Here is an 18,128-nt window from a genome sequence, read left to right on the forward strand (position 1 = left end):
GCTTTGGGTAAGGCTCTGTCAGTCAGAGCCGCCAGCGTAATCTGTTAGGACTGGGAGCCAATTGCTCTCAAGGTGCCTTTCTGTGAGCCTCCAGGCATGTCCCGTATGCCTCAGCACTCTGTGAGACCACTCTCCTCAGGCTTTTTGCACTTTGTAACGTGTTTTGGCTGGGAAGAAGATGTCCTAGTCGGCTGCCTGCAGAACAGGAGGTCTTAAAAGCTGCCAAATCCCTCTTTTTAATGTACAGCCCTGAGTATGAAAGCTCTGCCAATCAGAGCCACCAGCTTAAGCAGGTAGGGTGGCATGTTGACTTCTGTTCCGTTCCACAGGTATATCTAGTTAAATTTACCTTACGATGCCATGGGATTGTTTCCTGCAGGCTTCTTCCTTGTTAAAAAGCATACAGTCTATCCTAACTTCTGCAGTGTTCTCTGAGGTTTGTTCTGTAGGAATGTGTTTTTCACCCTGTACTGGCTGACAGGAAGTTGCCCCCACCCCTACGTGCATAGCAAGAGGCACTAAAAAATATCACGTCTCTTGTCTTAGATAGCTGATTTGAGAGAGACCTTGTCAATTAGAGCCCTGTAAGTCAGTTAGGAGGTGAGCAGACTGTGGCTTAAGCTAATTTCAGCGATTGGATTCATGGATCTGCTTCAGAGGCAGACTGCAAGCTGCTTGTGCACCCCTCCTCCTAGCGCTTCCATATTTTTTCTTCCCCGGGAATGTGCTTTGTTAGTCTGGTGGAGGTGCCCCACCTGCCTGGAGATATTTGGGCGTATGGAAGTTCGCTTTCGTGCACTCCCCATGTGCTGTTGTTGGGGGAGCAGGGATTACACTGAGACTCTGGTCACAGCCCACGTAGAGGCTTCTGACCCTGCCCCTCTGTCCGGGAACACGGGCGCCCACTCCCAGGGCTCTAGGAGGAACCTCTCACACACTATCTGCGCTCACCGACCAGGATATGCTAACGGAGGGTAACGGAGTCTGCTGCTCGCCAGCCTTTGCCGGAGTCCAGAGCCGGCATTAGCTTGCGTGGGCTAAGTCACCACAGGCACACTCTTTCCTCGGCTTGGACATCTGTGCCCCAGCCCTGTTCCCTCTGCACTCCCAGCCCCCACTCTCTCTCAGTTCTAAGTGAAAGCGGCCTTTGCTCAGGTTAGTGAGGAAGGTGGAGTGTTCCGTTCTCCGTCTTATTTCCTTCAGGGTTGATTATATATTTAGTCAATTTTTTGCTCGATCATACCGTTGTGTTCAGTGTGTGGGACGCTCCAAGGATAGATTTTTCTGTCACTGGTTGTAGAATTTGTTGAAATTTTGGGGAGAGGAATTGGGAACACTTCTCACGGCGCCGGTGCCATTTCTCTGACGTCACTTAAAGATTCTTAAGAAGGTAGTCATTCTGGAAGATATTCTTTCTACTTGTAAGGAATTTAGACTTAGAAAAGGTTAAAATATTTTATATATATATGTATATATATATATTTCTTATTGAGATAAAACTCATATGCCATAAAACTCAGCCTTTTAAAGTAGACTCTGCATTGGTTTTTAGTGTATACAGTTATGAAACCGCCACCTATTATTTCAGAGCATTATCACCACCCCAAATAGCCCTGCATCAAATAGCAGTTACACTCCATAAAACTGCCCCTGCCCCTGTCCCTGTCAACCACAAATCTGTTTTCTCTCTCAGTGGCTTTGCCTGTTTTGGTCACTTTATATAAATGGACTCATACAATATGTGATCTTTGTGACTGATTTTTTTTCACTTAGACAGTACTTTCAAGATTTGTCCTTGTTGAAGCACGTGTCAGTTCTTCCTTCCTTTTTATGGCCAAATAATAATCCCTTGAATGGATATAACATATTTGTTTATCCCTTCCTCAGTTGATGCATATTTGGATTGTTTTCACTTTTTGGCCACAATCAATAATGCTGCTATGGACAGTCCTGTACAAAATGTCCTGGGTGTATATCTAGTAGTGGAATTGTCTGCTTATCTCATCAGTTTGAGGAACCACCAGACTGTTTTCAAAGCAGCTGCACCATTAAACATTTGTGCAGCAGCCTGTCCAGGTTCCACTCTCTCTATATTCTAACCTCACTTGGCGTCGTCTTTCTCTAAGTGTAGCCTAGTGGTGCAAAGTGGTATCTTATTGCAGTTTTGATTTGCATCACTCATACATGAATAATATTGGGCATTATTTCCTGTGCTTATTGACTGTTTAATATTTTCTCAAATTTATTTCTTAGTATTAAATTCTTTTTGATGTTACCATAAATGAAATTGTTTTTTAAATTTAATTTTTTTTTTGACAGAGAGTCAGAGAGAGGGACAGATAGGGACAGACAGACAAGAAGGGAGATGAGCAGCATCAGTTCTTTGCTGCGGCATCTTAGTTGTTCGTTGATTGCTTTCTCATATGTGCCTTGACCGTGGGGCTACAGCTGAGCGAGTGACCCTTTGCTCAAGCCAGCTACCTTTGGGCTCAGGCCAATGACCATGGGGTCATGTCTGTGATCCCATGCTCAAGCCAGTGAACCCGTGCTCAAGCAGGATGAGCCTGCATTCAAGCCAGTGACCTCAGGGTTTTGAACCTGGGTCCTCCGTGTCCCAGTCCCATGCAGGGTTTTGAACTTGGGTCCTCCATGTCCCACTCCCACGCAGGGTTTTGAACCTGGGTCCTCTAGGTCCCAGTCCCAGGCTCTATCCACTGCACTACTGCTTGGTCAGGCTAAATTGAATTTTTAAATAGTTTACTGATAGTGAATAGATATATATTTTATCTTTGCATATTGATCATATATGTTGCAAATACTTGTTTATTAGTTGTAATAATATTTTGTGGATTCTTTAATGCTTCCTATGTAGAAAATATGGTCATCTTATCCATATGTCATCTGTAAATAGAGATAATTTTGATTGTACCTTTTCAGTTATTACCTCTTTTTATTTCTTCTTTTCTTGCTAATTGCCTGCTTTTTAGTACTATGCTTAGTGATCATCCTTGTTTTTTTTTGTTTTTTTTCCTGAAGTTGGAAACAGGGAGGCAGTCAGATGGACTCCCGCATGCGCCCGACCGGGATCCACCCGGCACGTCCACCAGGGGGCGATGCTCTGCCCATCTGGGGCGTCTCTTTGTCGTGACCAGAGCCACTCTAGCGCCTGAGGCAGAGGCCAAGGAGCCATCCCCATTGCCCGGGCCATCTTTTGCTCCAATGGAGCCTCGGCTGTGGGAGGGGAAGAGAGAGACAGAGAGGACGGAGAGGGGGAGGGGTGGAGAAGCAGATGGGCGCCTCTCCTGTGTGTCCTGGCCGGGAATCGAACCTGGGACTCCTGCACGCCAGGCCGACGCTCTACCACTGAGCCAACCGGCCAGGGCGATCATCCTTGTTTTGTTCCTGATCTTAGGGTGGAAGCTTTTAGTCTTTCACCAATAAGTATTATTTATTAACTGCTTGTTTTTGCCAATTGCTGTTACTGGTTTATGAAAATTTTATTCCTAGTTTGTTGTTTTTTTAATCACCAAAATGTGCTGGATTTTTTTAGATAGCTTTATTTGTTTATTGAGATGATCATATTTTTGTCCTTTATTCATTAATACTGAGTATAATTCTGAACTAACTTTGAATTCCTGTGGTAAATCCCCCTATGTTACGGTGTATAATTCTTTTTATATAGCGTTTATATAGTTGTTAAATTTTTTATACTAACTTAATTTCAAAGATAGGAAAACTTTATTTTTCTATAGCTTTACTTAGTTCCTCCTTGATGATGTTATTGTTATACAGATTACTTTTTTCCACCTTATGTGCCCATTGGCATCAATTAATAACTGTTCCCTTTTGTAGTCATCTTTTAAGTGAGGAAGAAAAGATGAGTTGCAACCAAAAATATATATATATTAATACTCTATATTTACACATGTGATTACCTCTACTTGTGCTCTTAATTTTTTGTGTAGATTTGAGTCATTGTTTTGTGTCCTTTCATTTTAATAAGGCGTCTCCTTAGTATTTATTATGGATTAGATCTGCCCTGAGAAATTCTCGTTTTTGTTTATCTGGGAATTTGTTTATTTACCTTTCATTTTTGAGCAGTCATGTACCTGGATTTGAAATTCTTGGTTGACAGCCTTTTCTTTTCAGCACTTTGAATATGTAATTCCATTTCCTTTAGACCTTTGGTTTCCCTTGAGAAATCAGCTACAATTCTGGTTCAGGATGGGGTCTATGTGATGAGTCTCTTCTCTCAGGTTAGTTTGAGGGTCTTTTAGGATCCCCTTTCACTTTGACATTTTGTAATGTCTTGGTGTGGAATTCTTAGTTTTTCCTACTTGAAGTACATGATATTTCTTTCTTTTTTTTACAACAAACTACAATTGACCCTTGAGCAATTCAGAGTTCAGGCACTAACCCCTCCCACACACAAAGCCAAAAAATTAAAAACAATTTTTGATTCCCCAAAACTTATTTGATAGCCTACTGTTGTTGACTGGAAGCCTGATAACATAAAAATGGATTAACACATTTTGTATATCATGTGTATTATGTACTGTATTCTATAAGAAACGAAATAAAAAGTTAAAATCATAAGGAAAAGGAAATACATTACAGTATTTATTGGGAAAAAAATCCACCTATCAGTGGAGGTGGACCCATGTAATTCAAATCTGTGTTTCTCAACGGTCAGCTGTACAAGAGTTTCTATAATATGAGAGGCACAAAAGGGCAAAAGAACAAATAATTTCTCCTTCCCCCACTGTAAGTGTGACTGGAAAGAGAGGGTTACTTGGATGCCCAAGACTGAAAAAAGCTTGGGGTGATTTTTATTACAAAGTGTATTAACCGCTTGAGAGAATTCATGTGGCTTTCTTCGTTAAGAGAAGCCTACAATGAGCATATTTCAGATGGATTTCTGCCTGTGTTAACTCTTAAATAACTTCAAGAGCTTACTTATTTTCTGGGGCAGCACAGTGGTATGTGGAGAGATCGAATAAATTCGCACTTGCATTTCATGTTCACTTCTCATTAGCTTGTGACTGGGAGTTAGCTCTTTAACCTCTGGGCCACAGCTTCCTCATCTTTAAACTGGGTATTGGTAACATCTGACTCACATTATTACATTATTGAAGGAGTTAGCATTATACTGTGCAGAATACTCCACGCTACACTTGCAGTGACAGGGACCTCTGATGTGGTAACTTCTGTTTTTACCTGTAATTGATACATAAGAAGATAATATAAAGTTAACAATTTCTTAGTTTCTTATACATTATTATTGATCACATTTGTTTAGCACTCATCCCAACTACACCCTGTTTTGTTTTGTTTTCTATAGGGTGAACTGTCCCATGATCAAGATGTGGTAGAGTATATCATGAATCAGCCAAATGTTGTTCCACGAATCAATTCTAGGATTCTGACACCTGAGCGAGAGTACCTCGATTTAACAGCAACCAGTAAGGTCATTTCAGGAACAACTTTAGGCTGGTTTTGATTTGTCCTTCATAATCTCTGCATTTATTACATTGTGATGTTTAGAAGATAACCCAAGATTGTGACACAATTTTTTCATTTATTTCATTTTTTTCTTCTTTTCCAAGTGAGAGGAGGAGAGATAGTGAGACAGACTCCTGCATGCACCCCAACTGGCAACCCCCCATATGGGCCAATGTTCTGCCCATCTGGGGCCATGGTCACAACCGAGCTCTTTTTATTTTATTTATTTATTTTTATTTTTTATTTTTGTATTTTTCTGAAGTGAGAAGCAGGGAGGCAGAGAGACAGACTCCTGCATGTGCTAGACTGGGATCTACCTGGCATGCCCACTACGGGGCGATGCTCTGCCCATCTGGGGTGTTGCTCCGCTGCAACTGGAGCCATTCTAGCACCTGAAGCGGAGGCCATGGAGCCATCCTTAGCGCCTGGGCCAACCCTGCTCCAATGGAGCCTTGGCTGTAGGTGGAGAAGCAGATGAGCGCTTCTCCTGTATGCCCTGGCCAAGAATCCAACCCAGGACTTCCATACGCTGGGCCTATGCTCTACCACACTGAGCCAACTGGCTAGGGCCACAACTGAGCTATTTTTAGCTCCTGAGGCAGAGGCTCCACAGAGCTATCCTCAGTGCCTGGGTGATGCACTCAAGCCAGGTGAGCCATGGCTGCAGGAGGGGAAGGGAGAGACAAGTGGGAGTGGAGGGGTTAAAAAGATATATGGTTGCTTCTCCTGTGTGCCCTGACCCAGAATCGCACCCAGGACTTCCATACACCAACCAGATGTTCTACCACTGAGCCAACCAGCCAGGACCTCAAAGACATACTTAAAAAAATGTGATTGATGGCATAGGATTTAAAGGAATTGTAAAGTTGTTCAGTAAACATGAAGGCAGTGTATTTCACTCATGCATTTTTATAAAACTTAGATTATGATCACATCAGGTTATCAGTTGAATATTAACATTAGATTGAATTTATGCATATTAATTATAATCTACCTCAATTCTTTTCAGATAACTTTTTTGTGGATGATTATGCTAGATTTGCCACCTTGGATTCTCAAGGCAAGACTGCTGCTATAGCCAACAGTATGAAGTACTTGACAAAGAAAGGTAAGGTGATATAATATATTCCAGGCTTGTCTTGGATTCAGCATATTTTTAGTATTTGCAAAAACTCAACCATTAGTATCTGTTGGGAGAGAAATGCCATAATTTATTTTACTATTTTTTATGATTTGAATTTAGAAAATATCTGTAAAATTTAATTCTTTATATATTTTTGAAAATTTAAATATTGTCTTTATAAATTTTAAATTAGATATTGAAGGCAAAAGGAAAAATTTTTCATGGTTCAAAATGGGAAAATTTTTATAATGTTAACGGGTTTAATGGATTGGAAATTGACAATGGCAACTTTGAATTAAGTTTCTTTTTGTGACAGAGACAGAGAGAAAGACCAGGAGAGGGACAGATAGGGAAAGACAGACAGGAAGGGAGAGAGATGAGAAGCATCAGTTCTTCATTGCAGCACCTTAGTTGTTCATTGACTACTTTCTCAAATGTTTTTTTTTTTTTTTTTTTCATTTTTCTGAAGCTGGAAACGGGGAGAGACAGTCAGACAGACTCCCACATGCACCCGACCGGGATCCACCCGGCACGCCCACCAGGGGCGACACTCTGCCCACCAGGGGGCAATGCTCTGCCCATCCTGGGCGTCGCCATGTTGCGACCAGAGCCACTCTAGCGCCTGAGGCAGAGGCCACAGAGCCATCCCCAGCGCCCAGGCCATCTTTGCTCCAATGGAGCCTTGGCTGTGGGAGGGGAAGAGAGAGACAGAGATGAAAGCGCGGCAGAGGGGTGGAGAAGCAAATGAGCGCTTCTCCTGTGTGCCCTGGCCGGGAATTGAACCTGGGTCCTCCGCACGCTAGGCCGACGCTCTACCGCTGAGCCAACCGGCCAGGGCTCATATGTTTCTTAACTGAGGGAGCTACAGCAGAACCATTGACCCCGTTGCTCAAGCCAGCAACCTTTGGGTTCAAGCCAGCAACCAGGGGGTCATGTCTATGATCCCATGTTCAAGCTGTGAGCCCATGCTTGAGAAGAATGAGCCCATGCTCAAGCCGGCGACCTCGGAGTTTCTAACCTGGGTCCTCCATATCCCAGTCCAACGCTCTATCCACTGCACCACTGCCTGGTTAGGCTAGGTTAGCTTTTTAAAGATAAACTTGGTTCTACAAATACTTGGGTAAGTTAAAACTGATTTTTATGTAGTTATTTACTTAGACTAATATTGTGTGAATGACATCCTTTCAATGGCAGACAGGTGCTCTCCCCTGTGGTCTCACTACCCTTTCAGAGTACTGACTGTCATTTAAGGCCCCTGTTTTTGTCCCCACTGTAGTCTCCTAGAAAGAATGTCTGGTGTCCCAGTTACATGTAAGTATGTGCAGGTCATTGCTCCATGTGATTCCTCAAGAAACTGGTTTTGGGGAGAGCTGGAACAGTGTTCAACACTGGTGGGACTAAGGAGCAGAAAGAGACATAGGTCATGTAAGACATTGTTTAAACTTTGACTCTGATAGTAGTCAGTAATACAGAAATGACATTTCTTTTACTCTTTTTCCTTTACCTTTGCCAGGAATGTCCTCCAAGGAAATCTATGGTAACTTTAAACTTAAAAAAACTTTGCTTTTGTTCTTTTTCTTAATTATCTTATTTCAGGCACTGTTATAATTCAGAATTTACTGACTCTTTTATTGCGATGTTTCTGGAACCTGTGGGTAACTGTAGATAATTTATTCATTCAGATAAATTTTTTATAAATGTTTGCAAAGAAGTATATTTCAAAAAGTTACAAAAAGACTATAGTATGTTACCCACAAGTTCAAAGGTTCTTTTTTAGTTTATATTCTAACAGATGCCCAAGCCATAGTAGAATTGATAAATGCATGTCCCTAGTTTACAGTTAAGCCACTTGGAAGGTACCCTGCTTTCATTCTTCTGTCAAAGTTTTACTACGTTTGCTTTCTATCTTTATTAACCATGTCATTTTCTTAATTTTTGCATGGTTTTCAGAAATCATTTGGCTTAATGGTATTGATGTAGAATATGTTTTTTTCTCTTCAACTCAGTATGTTGTTTTGTTTTCCTACAGATGATTCTTTCATTAGGCCAGTGACGTTCTGGATTGTCGGGGACTTTGATAGTCCCTCTGGGAGGCAGTTACTGTATGATGCTATTAAACATCAGGCAAGTGTCTCCAACTCCATTTTGTCCTCCTGAGCATCTGTGTGCTAGTATTTTTGTTCTGGGGAGGCCAGGGGCTACCTTCTTACTGCTGAGGGAAAAAAAGTGCTGTTCCTCCAGAGGTCCGCCAGCCAGTAAGAACAGAATACTGCATTATTCTAGTTTTGTTTAAGGGGGTAGATTCTTTTAGAGGGGAAAATGATGGGATCACTGTCGCCTAGACAAGTTTTTATTGTGTGACTGCTTGTGTTCCTGCTGCAGAGAGGCTGCAGAGACTGTGCTGTGTGTTGTGTGGGTAGTCAAGGTTCTTACGCTGAGATAGGTCCAGATGCGGGGCTGTGCAGGCATGTGAGTGCACTTGTCATAGAAATGGTCTGGACCTGCAAGAGATGCGTATGCAGATGGTCTGAACTTGACTTGAATGACAGTGGGGATGGTTGAGAGGACACTGACTCTTCTAGAGAGTGTCTGTATCAGACAATGACATGGTACATTTCCTTTTCCTGTGGTGTCTCTGGGAGGCTTACTGAAACGCTGACTTGTCCAGGTGATTTCAGCTTCACTGATAAGCTGAGCATCTGACTATCTAGAGGAACAGCTTTGTTTCTCCGGTTAATTCAAGGTGAAGAATAGTAGATACATGTATAAGGCACTCTGACTTAATTGATAAGTGCTCAAGTGGGAGTAGTGGGAGACCAAGAAGGCTTGGAGAGTTGACTATTTTAAATACATATTTTAATTGAAGTATTGTATGGATTCAAAAGAAGTGCACAAATCCTAGGATACAGGGTCTCAAAGCAAGCACACCCATGTGACTACCACCCAGGTAAAGACAAGTATCAGATTTCTTAAAGGCCTCCGCAACCAGCTTGTGGCCATATCCATGCCCCTAACCCTTCCCTCCTCTTACATCGTAGAATAGGGTTGCCTGTTTATTACTTTATTTAAGTGGAATCTAGTAATATGTATATAGTCTGTATTTGTATTTGATTTCTTTCCCCAACATTTTTGAGAGCCATGAAATTACAAGTACTTGTAGTTCCTTTTTAGCGATAGTTTCGTATCATCTAACTGTATCACAACATTTTGTTTGTTAAGTATATTTGATGGACATTTGGGTTGCTTCTAGTTTGGGGCTATTCTGAAGAATGCCACTGTGCACATTTTTGTGCATGTCTTCAGATATGCATAAGTATAAATTGCTGTTGCTTATGTTCTAGATACAAGCCTTTTTTTGTTTTATGGGTCCCAGGTATCTTCTCTCATATAAAGTCTTGTTTTTTTATCCAGGGAGAGATTAATTTTTACTAGAAATCTGAAAGGCCATATGAATGAAGAAGAGTTTGAGCAGAGCCCTGAGGAAAGCATGGGGCTTAAGGAGGCAAAGATGGATGTACTTGGGGTTTACATGCCAGTGGGAGGCATGATGTCTGTTGGAAAAATACAAACTGTGTGGGGAAGCTGCAGGACTCTGATGGTTTGTAGTGTATGTTGTATTTACAGGGATGGTTAGAAATGGGGTTGGAAAGGTAGGCTAGGGGCCAGTTCATGTAGGGGTTACAGCTTTTTTTTTTTTTTTTTTTTTGGTGACAGAGACTGGGACAGAGAGAGGGACAGACAGGGGCAGACAGAAAGGGAGAGAGATGAGAAGCATCAATTCTTTGTTGTGGCACCTTAGTTGTTCATTGATCGCTTTCTCTTATGTGGCTTGACGTGGGGCTACAGCAGAGTAAATGACCCCTTGCTCAACCCAGCGACCTTGGGTCCAAGCTGGTGAGCCTTACTGAAACCAGATGAACCCGCGTTCAAGCTGGCGACCTCGGAGTTTTGAATCTGGGTCCTCCACATCCCAGTCCAATGCTCTATCCACTGCGCCACCACCTGGTCAGACTGGTTATAGCATTTTAATTCCATTGTGTATGCAGAGGAGAGCTACCAAAGACTTTTCTCTTTAGAGACTGACTGATATTAATGCCACCTCTCAAGTTGAAACCATCTACCATATAACCCTTATTTCCCATTTTGTAATTAGAAATCCAGTAACAATGTTAGAATAAGCATGATCAATAATCCTGGTGAAGACATACGCTATGAGAACACGCAGATCGCCAGAGCAATCTGGGCAGCTCTCCAGACACAGACCTCCAACTCTGCCAAGAACTTCATCACAAAAATGGCTAAGGAGGAGATTGCAGAGGCCCTGGCTGCGGGAGTGGATGTTGGGGAGTTTTCTGTTGGGGTGAGTCTCTGCACTGTGTGAGGCCACTGTTTGTTATTTACCTTAGAGGTTGGCTGCCCTGGGCTGAAGTTTAAGATCAGGGTTTGTGATTTTAATTGTGAGTCTCAGGATTTCTTTTTTTAGTTGGAAGAATCTTTCTAAGAAGTAACTTTTATTGCTTTTAAGCTTGCAAAGTTTCAGGATGTAAACAATATAAGTCTATGTATGTTTTGTTTAAAGCACAAGCCATTTGTTTTGTATAGTTTGTTTTGTTCTTTTTTAGAGAGAGAGGCAGGAAGAGAGACAGGAACATAGAACCGCTCCTGTAAGCGCCCTGACCTGGGATTGAACCAGCATCCTCCGCGCTTCAGCAAAATGCCCCAAACAACTGAGCTATCCTGTCAGAGCTTAATTTTTTTTTTTTTATTGAGACAGAAAGAGGAAGAGGGAGAGAAAGGAGAGGAAGGGAAGCATCCATTTGTTGTTCCACTCAGTCGTGCATTTATGGGTTGCTTCCTGTGTGTGTCCTGACCTGGGATTGAATCCCCAACCTTGTTGTTTCTGGATGATGCTCTTAACCGACTGAGCTAACCAACCAGGGCCAGTTTTGTATAGTTTTTAAAGACAGACAATATTTGACTTGTTGACAGAGCAAAAAACAGTTTTAAGCTAATGTGTTCTTGATGTGTTTCCAATATAAGCCTGTGTTTATTATTTATATGTAACATACCTTTTTCTCTTTTTTAGTCTTAAAATTTATTGTAAAATACTGAGTATATTTGATATTTCAGTTACAAAAAAGGCTCTCACTTGAAATTAGGAAAATTTTAAAATGCAAAATAAAGGTATCATGAACACTGGTTTCCCAGTTGAACAATCAGATAAAAGAGCAAGAACAGGAAATAAGTGTTAATTTGATAGGTGGGAGGGTGTGGGAAATGGGGGGAAGAATGCAGACATCATGGTGTTAATGATTAAAACTAGTTATTACTTTCCACTAATAGAGAATTTTATGATTTATTCATCATGATTATTTATTTTTATGGTTTAACAATTTTCCTTAATAACAATTACTTTCCTAGGGCATGGATTTCAGTCTTTTTAAAGAAGTCTTTGAGTCTTCCAAAATGGATTTCATTTTGTCTCATGCCGTGTACTGCAGAGATGTTCTGAGGCTGAAGAAGGGACAGAGGGGAGTGATCAGCAATGGAAGGGTGAGATCTTGTCCTGAGACAAGTTTGACTCAAATTAGTTAAGTGAGCAGTCCTGGCAGCCTTCTCTGAAGGCTGTAAACTCTTCAAAGAACCACTCTTTTTCCAAAGGTGATTAGGGCTTACATGGTGCTGGTGATTGTTTCTGCTCTCTGATTTTAGAGGAAGCATGCTAACTTTGACCTCAATGTTCTGTGTTTAATTTTGTCCTGCCATCCTGTGAGGTGGTGAGTGCTTCAGCTGTGCAGTCTGTATGCATGCAGCTGGGTGAGGCTTGAGACTGTAGACTGGTGGGCTTACCAACCTCTAAAGTGTTAGTACGTGGAGTGAAATCTTTGATATCAACCATTACATCTCTATTTTGGTTTTATTATATTCAGTAAGAATTAATGAAAACGGTATTATTAAACTTCAGTGTTTGCTTACTGTAAAAATATTGTGAAGTATACAAGTCTAATCTCTATGTAGCTGAGCAATTGATAAGTAAATAAATTTGTGAGTTCCTTGGGGTTTTATTTTTACATTTTCATTGGCTTTATTCAGATGTAAACACGTCCTGGGTCTTTAACATGATTTGGTTTATAAGATAGCTTGAGAATGACAAAGGACTTCTTTATAGCTTGCAGATTTCCACACTGACAACCCTACTCTTCTTCACAGATCATTGGGCCACTGGAGGATAATGAACTCTTTAATCAAGATGATTTCCACCTCCTAGAAAATATCATCTTAAAAACTTCAGGACAGAAAATTAAATCTCATATTCAGCAGCTTCGGGTAGAAGAAGATGTGTAAGTTTTACATAGAAGAAATTTGTTTCTGTTCTAGGGGCTCTATATTTTTTAATCGGTATTTTATTTATTTATTTATTTATTTATTTATTTATTTATATTTTTTTACAGAGACAGAGTGAGAGTCAGAGAGAGGGATAGATAGGGACAGACAGGAATGGAGAGATGAGAAGCATCAATCATCAGTTTTTCATTGTGGCACTTTATTTGTTCATTGATTGATTTCTTATATGTGACTTGACCATGGGGCTACAGCAGACCAAGTAACCCCTTGCTGGAGCCAGCGACCTTGCTGGCAACCCCGGGGTCTTGAACCTGGGTCCTCTGCATCCCAGTCTGATGCTCTATCTGCTGTGCCACCGCCTGGTCAGGCTTATTTAACTTTTTAATTGCGATTGATGTTAGTATTTTTTTAAAGATTTTATTTATTGATTTGAGAGCAAGAGAGAGAAAGGAGAGAGAGAGGTGGTGGGGGAGGAGTAGGAAATATCAACTCATAGTAGTTGCTTCTTGTATGTGTCTTGACCGGGACATATGACAAAGTGTTGATGTAGTCTCATCTGGCTCCTGCCTGCTGGCTCTGTGGTGTAGTGGGCTCAGCAAAGGAACAGTAGCCTTTGCCAGCACTTTTCTCTGAGAGAAAGCTGAACCTTCAGCCCTTGCCTTGATGCCAGACAATTAATTTCTTCTCTGCCCTGATGTGTCTTTTGATCTGCTGCCCCAGTGCTGGAGCTCAGAGTGAGTTTGAGTAAGTCTGTGCACAGGTCTTTTAGGAGGAACACCTGGGACTCCAGCAGCCCTCCATCTCTCTTAGCCACAATTCCTGCTGGTTTTTCCAGATAGAAGTTATGGGATTTCTCTTCCTGGCACTAGGACCCTAGACTGGGGGACCTAATGTAGGGCTCCCACCCTTCACGCCTTGGGTGACCTCTGAAGCCAACGTATCTCTTTTGATCTTTTAAGCACCATATCTGTGGGGCTAGGCCTTTCCACATCTCCGCCCCTCCTACCAGTCTTGCTGTGGCTTCTTCTTAATATTTTCAGTTGTAGGACTTCCTGTTCAGCTAGGTTTCAGGCATTTCTGAATGATGGTTCTGTAGTTCAGCTGTAATTTTGATATGGTTGTGGGAGGGTTTGAGCACCATGTTTACCTAGCCGTCATCTTGATGGAAGCACTCTTTGTCTTTTCTTGTGCTTAGCATCTTTTTGTTGAAGTTCTCAGTGTTCATGTACTCTTCCCCTGATTCTTATAGCCATTGTTTTGAACTCTGTATCTGGTAGTTTGCTTGCCACCAATTCATTTAGTTCTTTTTTTGGAGATTTCTATGCTCTTTCATTTGGAACCTGTTTCTTTATCTTCTCTTCTGGCTGCTTCCCTGTGTTCTTTTCTATATATTGTGTTGAACTTCTGTATATGTCTCTCTTCCCAGGGTGGCCTTATGTAGTCGGTGTCCTGTGGAGCCCCATGGTGCAGCCTCCCTGTGGATCTAGGAGTGTCCCATGTGTGGGTTATGAGTGCCCTCCTGTTGCACTTGAATCTTTTTTTTTTTTTTTTTTCTTTTTTCATTTTTTTCTGAAGCTGGAAACAGGGAGAGACAGTCAGACAGACTCCCGCATGCGCCCGACCGGGATCCACCTGGCACGCCCACCAGGGGCGGTGCTCTGCCCCCCAGGGGGCGATGCTCTGCCCATCCTGGGCATCGCCATATTGCGACCAGAGCCACTCTAGCGCCTGAGGCAGAGGCCACAGAGCCATGCCCAGCGCCTGGGCCATCTTTGCTCCAATGGAGCCTTGGCTGCGGGAGGGGAAGAGAGAGACAGAGAGGAAAGCGCGGCGGAGGGGTGGAGAAGCAAATGGGCGCTTCTCCTATGTGCCCTGGCCGGGAATCGAACCCGGGTCCTCCGCACGCTAGGCCGACGCTCTACCGCTGAGCCAACCAGCCAGGGTTGCACTTGAATCTTGATGGCTGTTGGCACGTCAGTGGGTGGGATTGAACCTCAGGCTGGCTGGCTGTGAGAATTGGCTACAACCACAGCATATAAGCTGCTGTGTGGGGCTGACCCTGTAAGGCGGTATTTGCCTTCGTGGGGTCTGGTACCTGCAGAAACCTCCCTTTGGGTGTGCCATTTGTGGAGCTAATTGTGTGGTGCTCTGTTGTGTTGTGAGGCTGGCCATGGTTGTATTGGTTCTGGAGCATCTTTGGAAGAACCTTGTTGCAGGTAAATGCAGGTGCTGCCTGTGACCAGCTCGGGCTACCTGTTCATAGCTGCCAAGCAATCTGTGGTTTGTAGCTGCCTGTGTTGGGCCTGGATTGCATGGGAAATGCTACATTTTGAATCAAGGCCAGTGCCACCATATGTGGCCTTATATAGGTCAGCAAAAGGGCCAAGACTTCCCAAGACCTGTTGATTATCACTTGGAAGAGACTCAGGCAGAACTTGAGTTGGGTGAGGCAGGGTCTCAGGGAGTTGTAGGGTTGGAGCAAGTGGTGTTACCAGGTTAATAAGGATTAAGATTTGGCATTAGTGCTGGGCCTAAGCAAAAGTCTGAGGATACACCAGAGCCAGCCACCAGCTTCCTGGGTCACTTGGACATTGGTGGATTGGTCGTGTCTCAGGGAGTTGTCAGGGTGGAGCTAATGGAGTTCAGCAGGTTCATGCAGAATCAGATTTGGCCTTGTGGGGGAAGCTCAATATAGAAAAGATGGTGCCTATTAGCTGTGCTCTAGGATGGCTCAGCTCAGGACATTGGTGGTAGACCCTCCAGCCCATGTCCTGAAGCCACTCAACTCCGTTTCTCCTTGTGTGTCTCTGGCACCCCTGAGCTTGACAGAATTCCTTGATTTTTTTAAGAAAGACTGCACCATGGTACCAGTCTGGGTATAGCAGGGTCCCAGGGAGTTGTCCGGTGGTGCTGATGGAGCTCACAAGGCTACTGCAGAATCAGATTTGGCAGTGTACATGGGGCCCTCAACACAGGAAAGGTAGCACCCTTCAGTCCTGTGGGAGGTGGGCTCAGCACAGGGCCATGGCAGCTGTTCCTCCTGCCCCAGGGGCTATAATAATTGGTTTTCCTTGTGCTGCCTATTCCAAGATGGTTTACACAGCTTTAAAATATAATGCTCTTCAGTTAGTGGTGTTTTTTAAGTTTTAGTTGAAACAAATTAATTTATTTTGTAGCCAGTTATTTAAAGAACTGAATTACTACTTCTCTCCATTTTTTTTTAAACTTGATTGTGGAAGCCCTGGCCAGTTAGCTCAGTGGATAGAGTGTCAGCTCAGCATGTGGATGTCCCGGGTTTAATCCCCAATCAGGGCACACATGAGAAGCAACCATCTGCTTTTCTTCTCTTCACTCTATCCCTTCTCTTTCTCTTTCCCTTCTGCAGCCAGTGGCACAATTGATTTGAGCATCAGCTCCAGACAGAGATTGCTGGGTAGATCCAGGTTGGGGCACAGCATGTAGGAGTCTGTCTCTCTATCTTCCCTCCTCTCACTTAAAAACAAACAAACAAAAAATACTTGATTCTGGAAAATTTCAGGCATATGCAAAAGTAGGAGGGGTATGTTTATTACTTTGGAGTTCCTTTGTAAAGAAATACTTCCCTGATTACCTCTTTAATTACCCTAAGTTTTATTTCTTCAGGAAGGGATAGGTTAAATGCTTCTTTTCCTATATTTACCAGTTCGGAACAATGAGTTGTTTTTCTTGAAGCTTACAAAGGTGATGATGAGTTGATTATTGTTGTTTATTTAATTTTAATTATTTTAGTGTTATTTTTAGCTAATGTCTTTTAATGAGTTATTTCTGAGTGGAAGATGGTGAGTTATGTGACTAGTCCATGTGCCTGCTGTAGCTGGGGCCCACAGTCATGTACACATGGTTACCGCATTAAATAGAAAATGAATGTGTACTTGTGGATATATTTTTAATTTGTTTGAGAAACCATTATACCATTTTCCACAGAGGTTGTACCATTTTACTTCTCACCAGTAATGCATAAGGGTTCCAATTTTTCCACATCCTCACCAACACTTACCTTCTGGGTTTTTTGTTTTGTTTTGTTTTATAATACCCATTCTAATGGGTATGAAGTGGTATCTCTATGATTTGATTGGTACTTCCCTAATGATTAGTGATATTAAACATCTTTTCATGTGCTCATGGCCATTTATATATTAAAAAAATATACCCAAGTTTTTCGCTCATTTGTAATTGTTTATTTTGTTGTTGTTGATTTGTAGGAAGTCTTTACATATTGTGGATAGCAGTCTCTCCCACATGTGTGATGTGCAGGTATTTCCTTCTACTGTCTCGGTTGCCTCTTCATCCTCTTGATAGTGCTCTTTGTTGTATAGTGGAGAATATAAAATTCAAAAGTTCTGGATTTTTTATTCATTTTTTTCATATACCATCATGCTGCAGAGTTCAAGATGTGAAATGAACTCAGTAGTTACCAAGCAGTCCTTTTGCCAGGCTTGAGTGATGTGGTGAGGAATCTTTATTTCTTCACAGATGTGAGGTTCCATCTTACCCCAGTGACTCTTGAGTGATGCCCCTTGTTCTGGCCTATGAAACACTTCCCTGCTGTAGGCCAGTGGGTATTATCCATGACTTGAAGCTGTCCTGTGGTGGGCAAAGGCCTGGGATGATGTGTGTGTCCTTGGATGTATGTCCTTGGATCACTCCCTCTCTTTGTGGAGGTTTTGGGGGTCAGTCCCTTGGAATCCTTATGGGCTAGTGTATAATTGTCAGCCTATACACAGAAGACTTGCCTTTTACCAACCAGAAATGGCTCTGGGTTTGTTCTAGGTGAATTTAGTGAAATAGGTGGTTATGGGGCTGCCAGTGATTGATTCTAAAACTGTTGTGGTTCTTAGAACTACCTTGCCTGCTTTTCACTGATGCCAGGTGCTCCACCTTGGAGTACACCCCTTTCCTCTCACAGCGCCAGAGTTCACTCATGACCCAAACCTGCAGCCCCAAGGCTGTCCTCAACTTTCTGAAGCTCCATGAGAGGCTCTTTGATTGTGGTGCTTCCTGAGCCTTTATGAAGTTTATTGTTGGCCTGCTTGGCCCAGTTCACAGAAATAAGTATCCCTTGTCACAGGAAAGAAGTGGCCTGCATTATCTGTATTCAAAGTTAGTACTGAGAAGTACT

General features: G+C 42.5%; 1 protein-coding gene across 4 annotated transcripts in view; it reads left to right on the plus strand.

The window, feature by feature from the left end:
- Positions 1–18,128, plus strand: part of UGGT1 (UDP-glucose glycoprotein glucosyltransferase 1) — a 274,935-nt gene that overhangs the window by 186,806 nt on the left and 70,001 nt on the right. For 3 of the 4 annotated variants that reach the window (XM_066232988.1, XM_066232987.1, XM_066232990.1), the window contains 7 exons: positions 5,342–5,462; positions 6,512–6,610; positions 8,139–8,162; positions 8,655–8,749; positions 10,779–10,985; positions 12,047–12,178; positions 12,836–12,966. In XM_066232988.1, coding sequence (XP_066089085.1) covers positions 5,342–5,462; positions 6,512–6,610; positions 8,139–8,162; positions 8,655–8,749; positions 10,779–10,985; positions 12,047–12,178; positions 12,836–12,966 — 809 coding nt within the window. The remainder of the gene's footprint in view (positions 1–5,341; positions 5,463–6,511; positions 6,611–8,138; positions 8,163–8,654; positions 8,750–10,778; positions 10,986–12,046; positions 12,179–12,835; positions 12,967–18,128) is intronic. The other variant, XM_066232989.1, reaches the window with a different exon arrangement.

The sequence above is a fragment of the Saccopteryx bilineata genome, chromosome 5, assembly GCF_036850765.1.
Source record: "Saccopteryx bilineata isolate mSacBil1 chromosome 5, mSacBil1_pri_phased_curated, whole genome shotgun sequence".
NCBI classification, from domain to species: Eukaryota; Metazoa; Chordata; class Mammalia; order Chiroptera; family Emballonuridae; genus Saccopteryx; species Saccopteryx bilineata.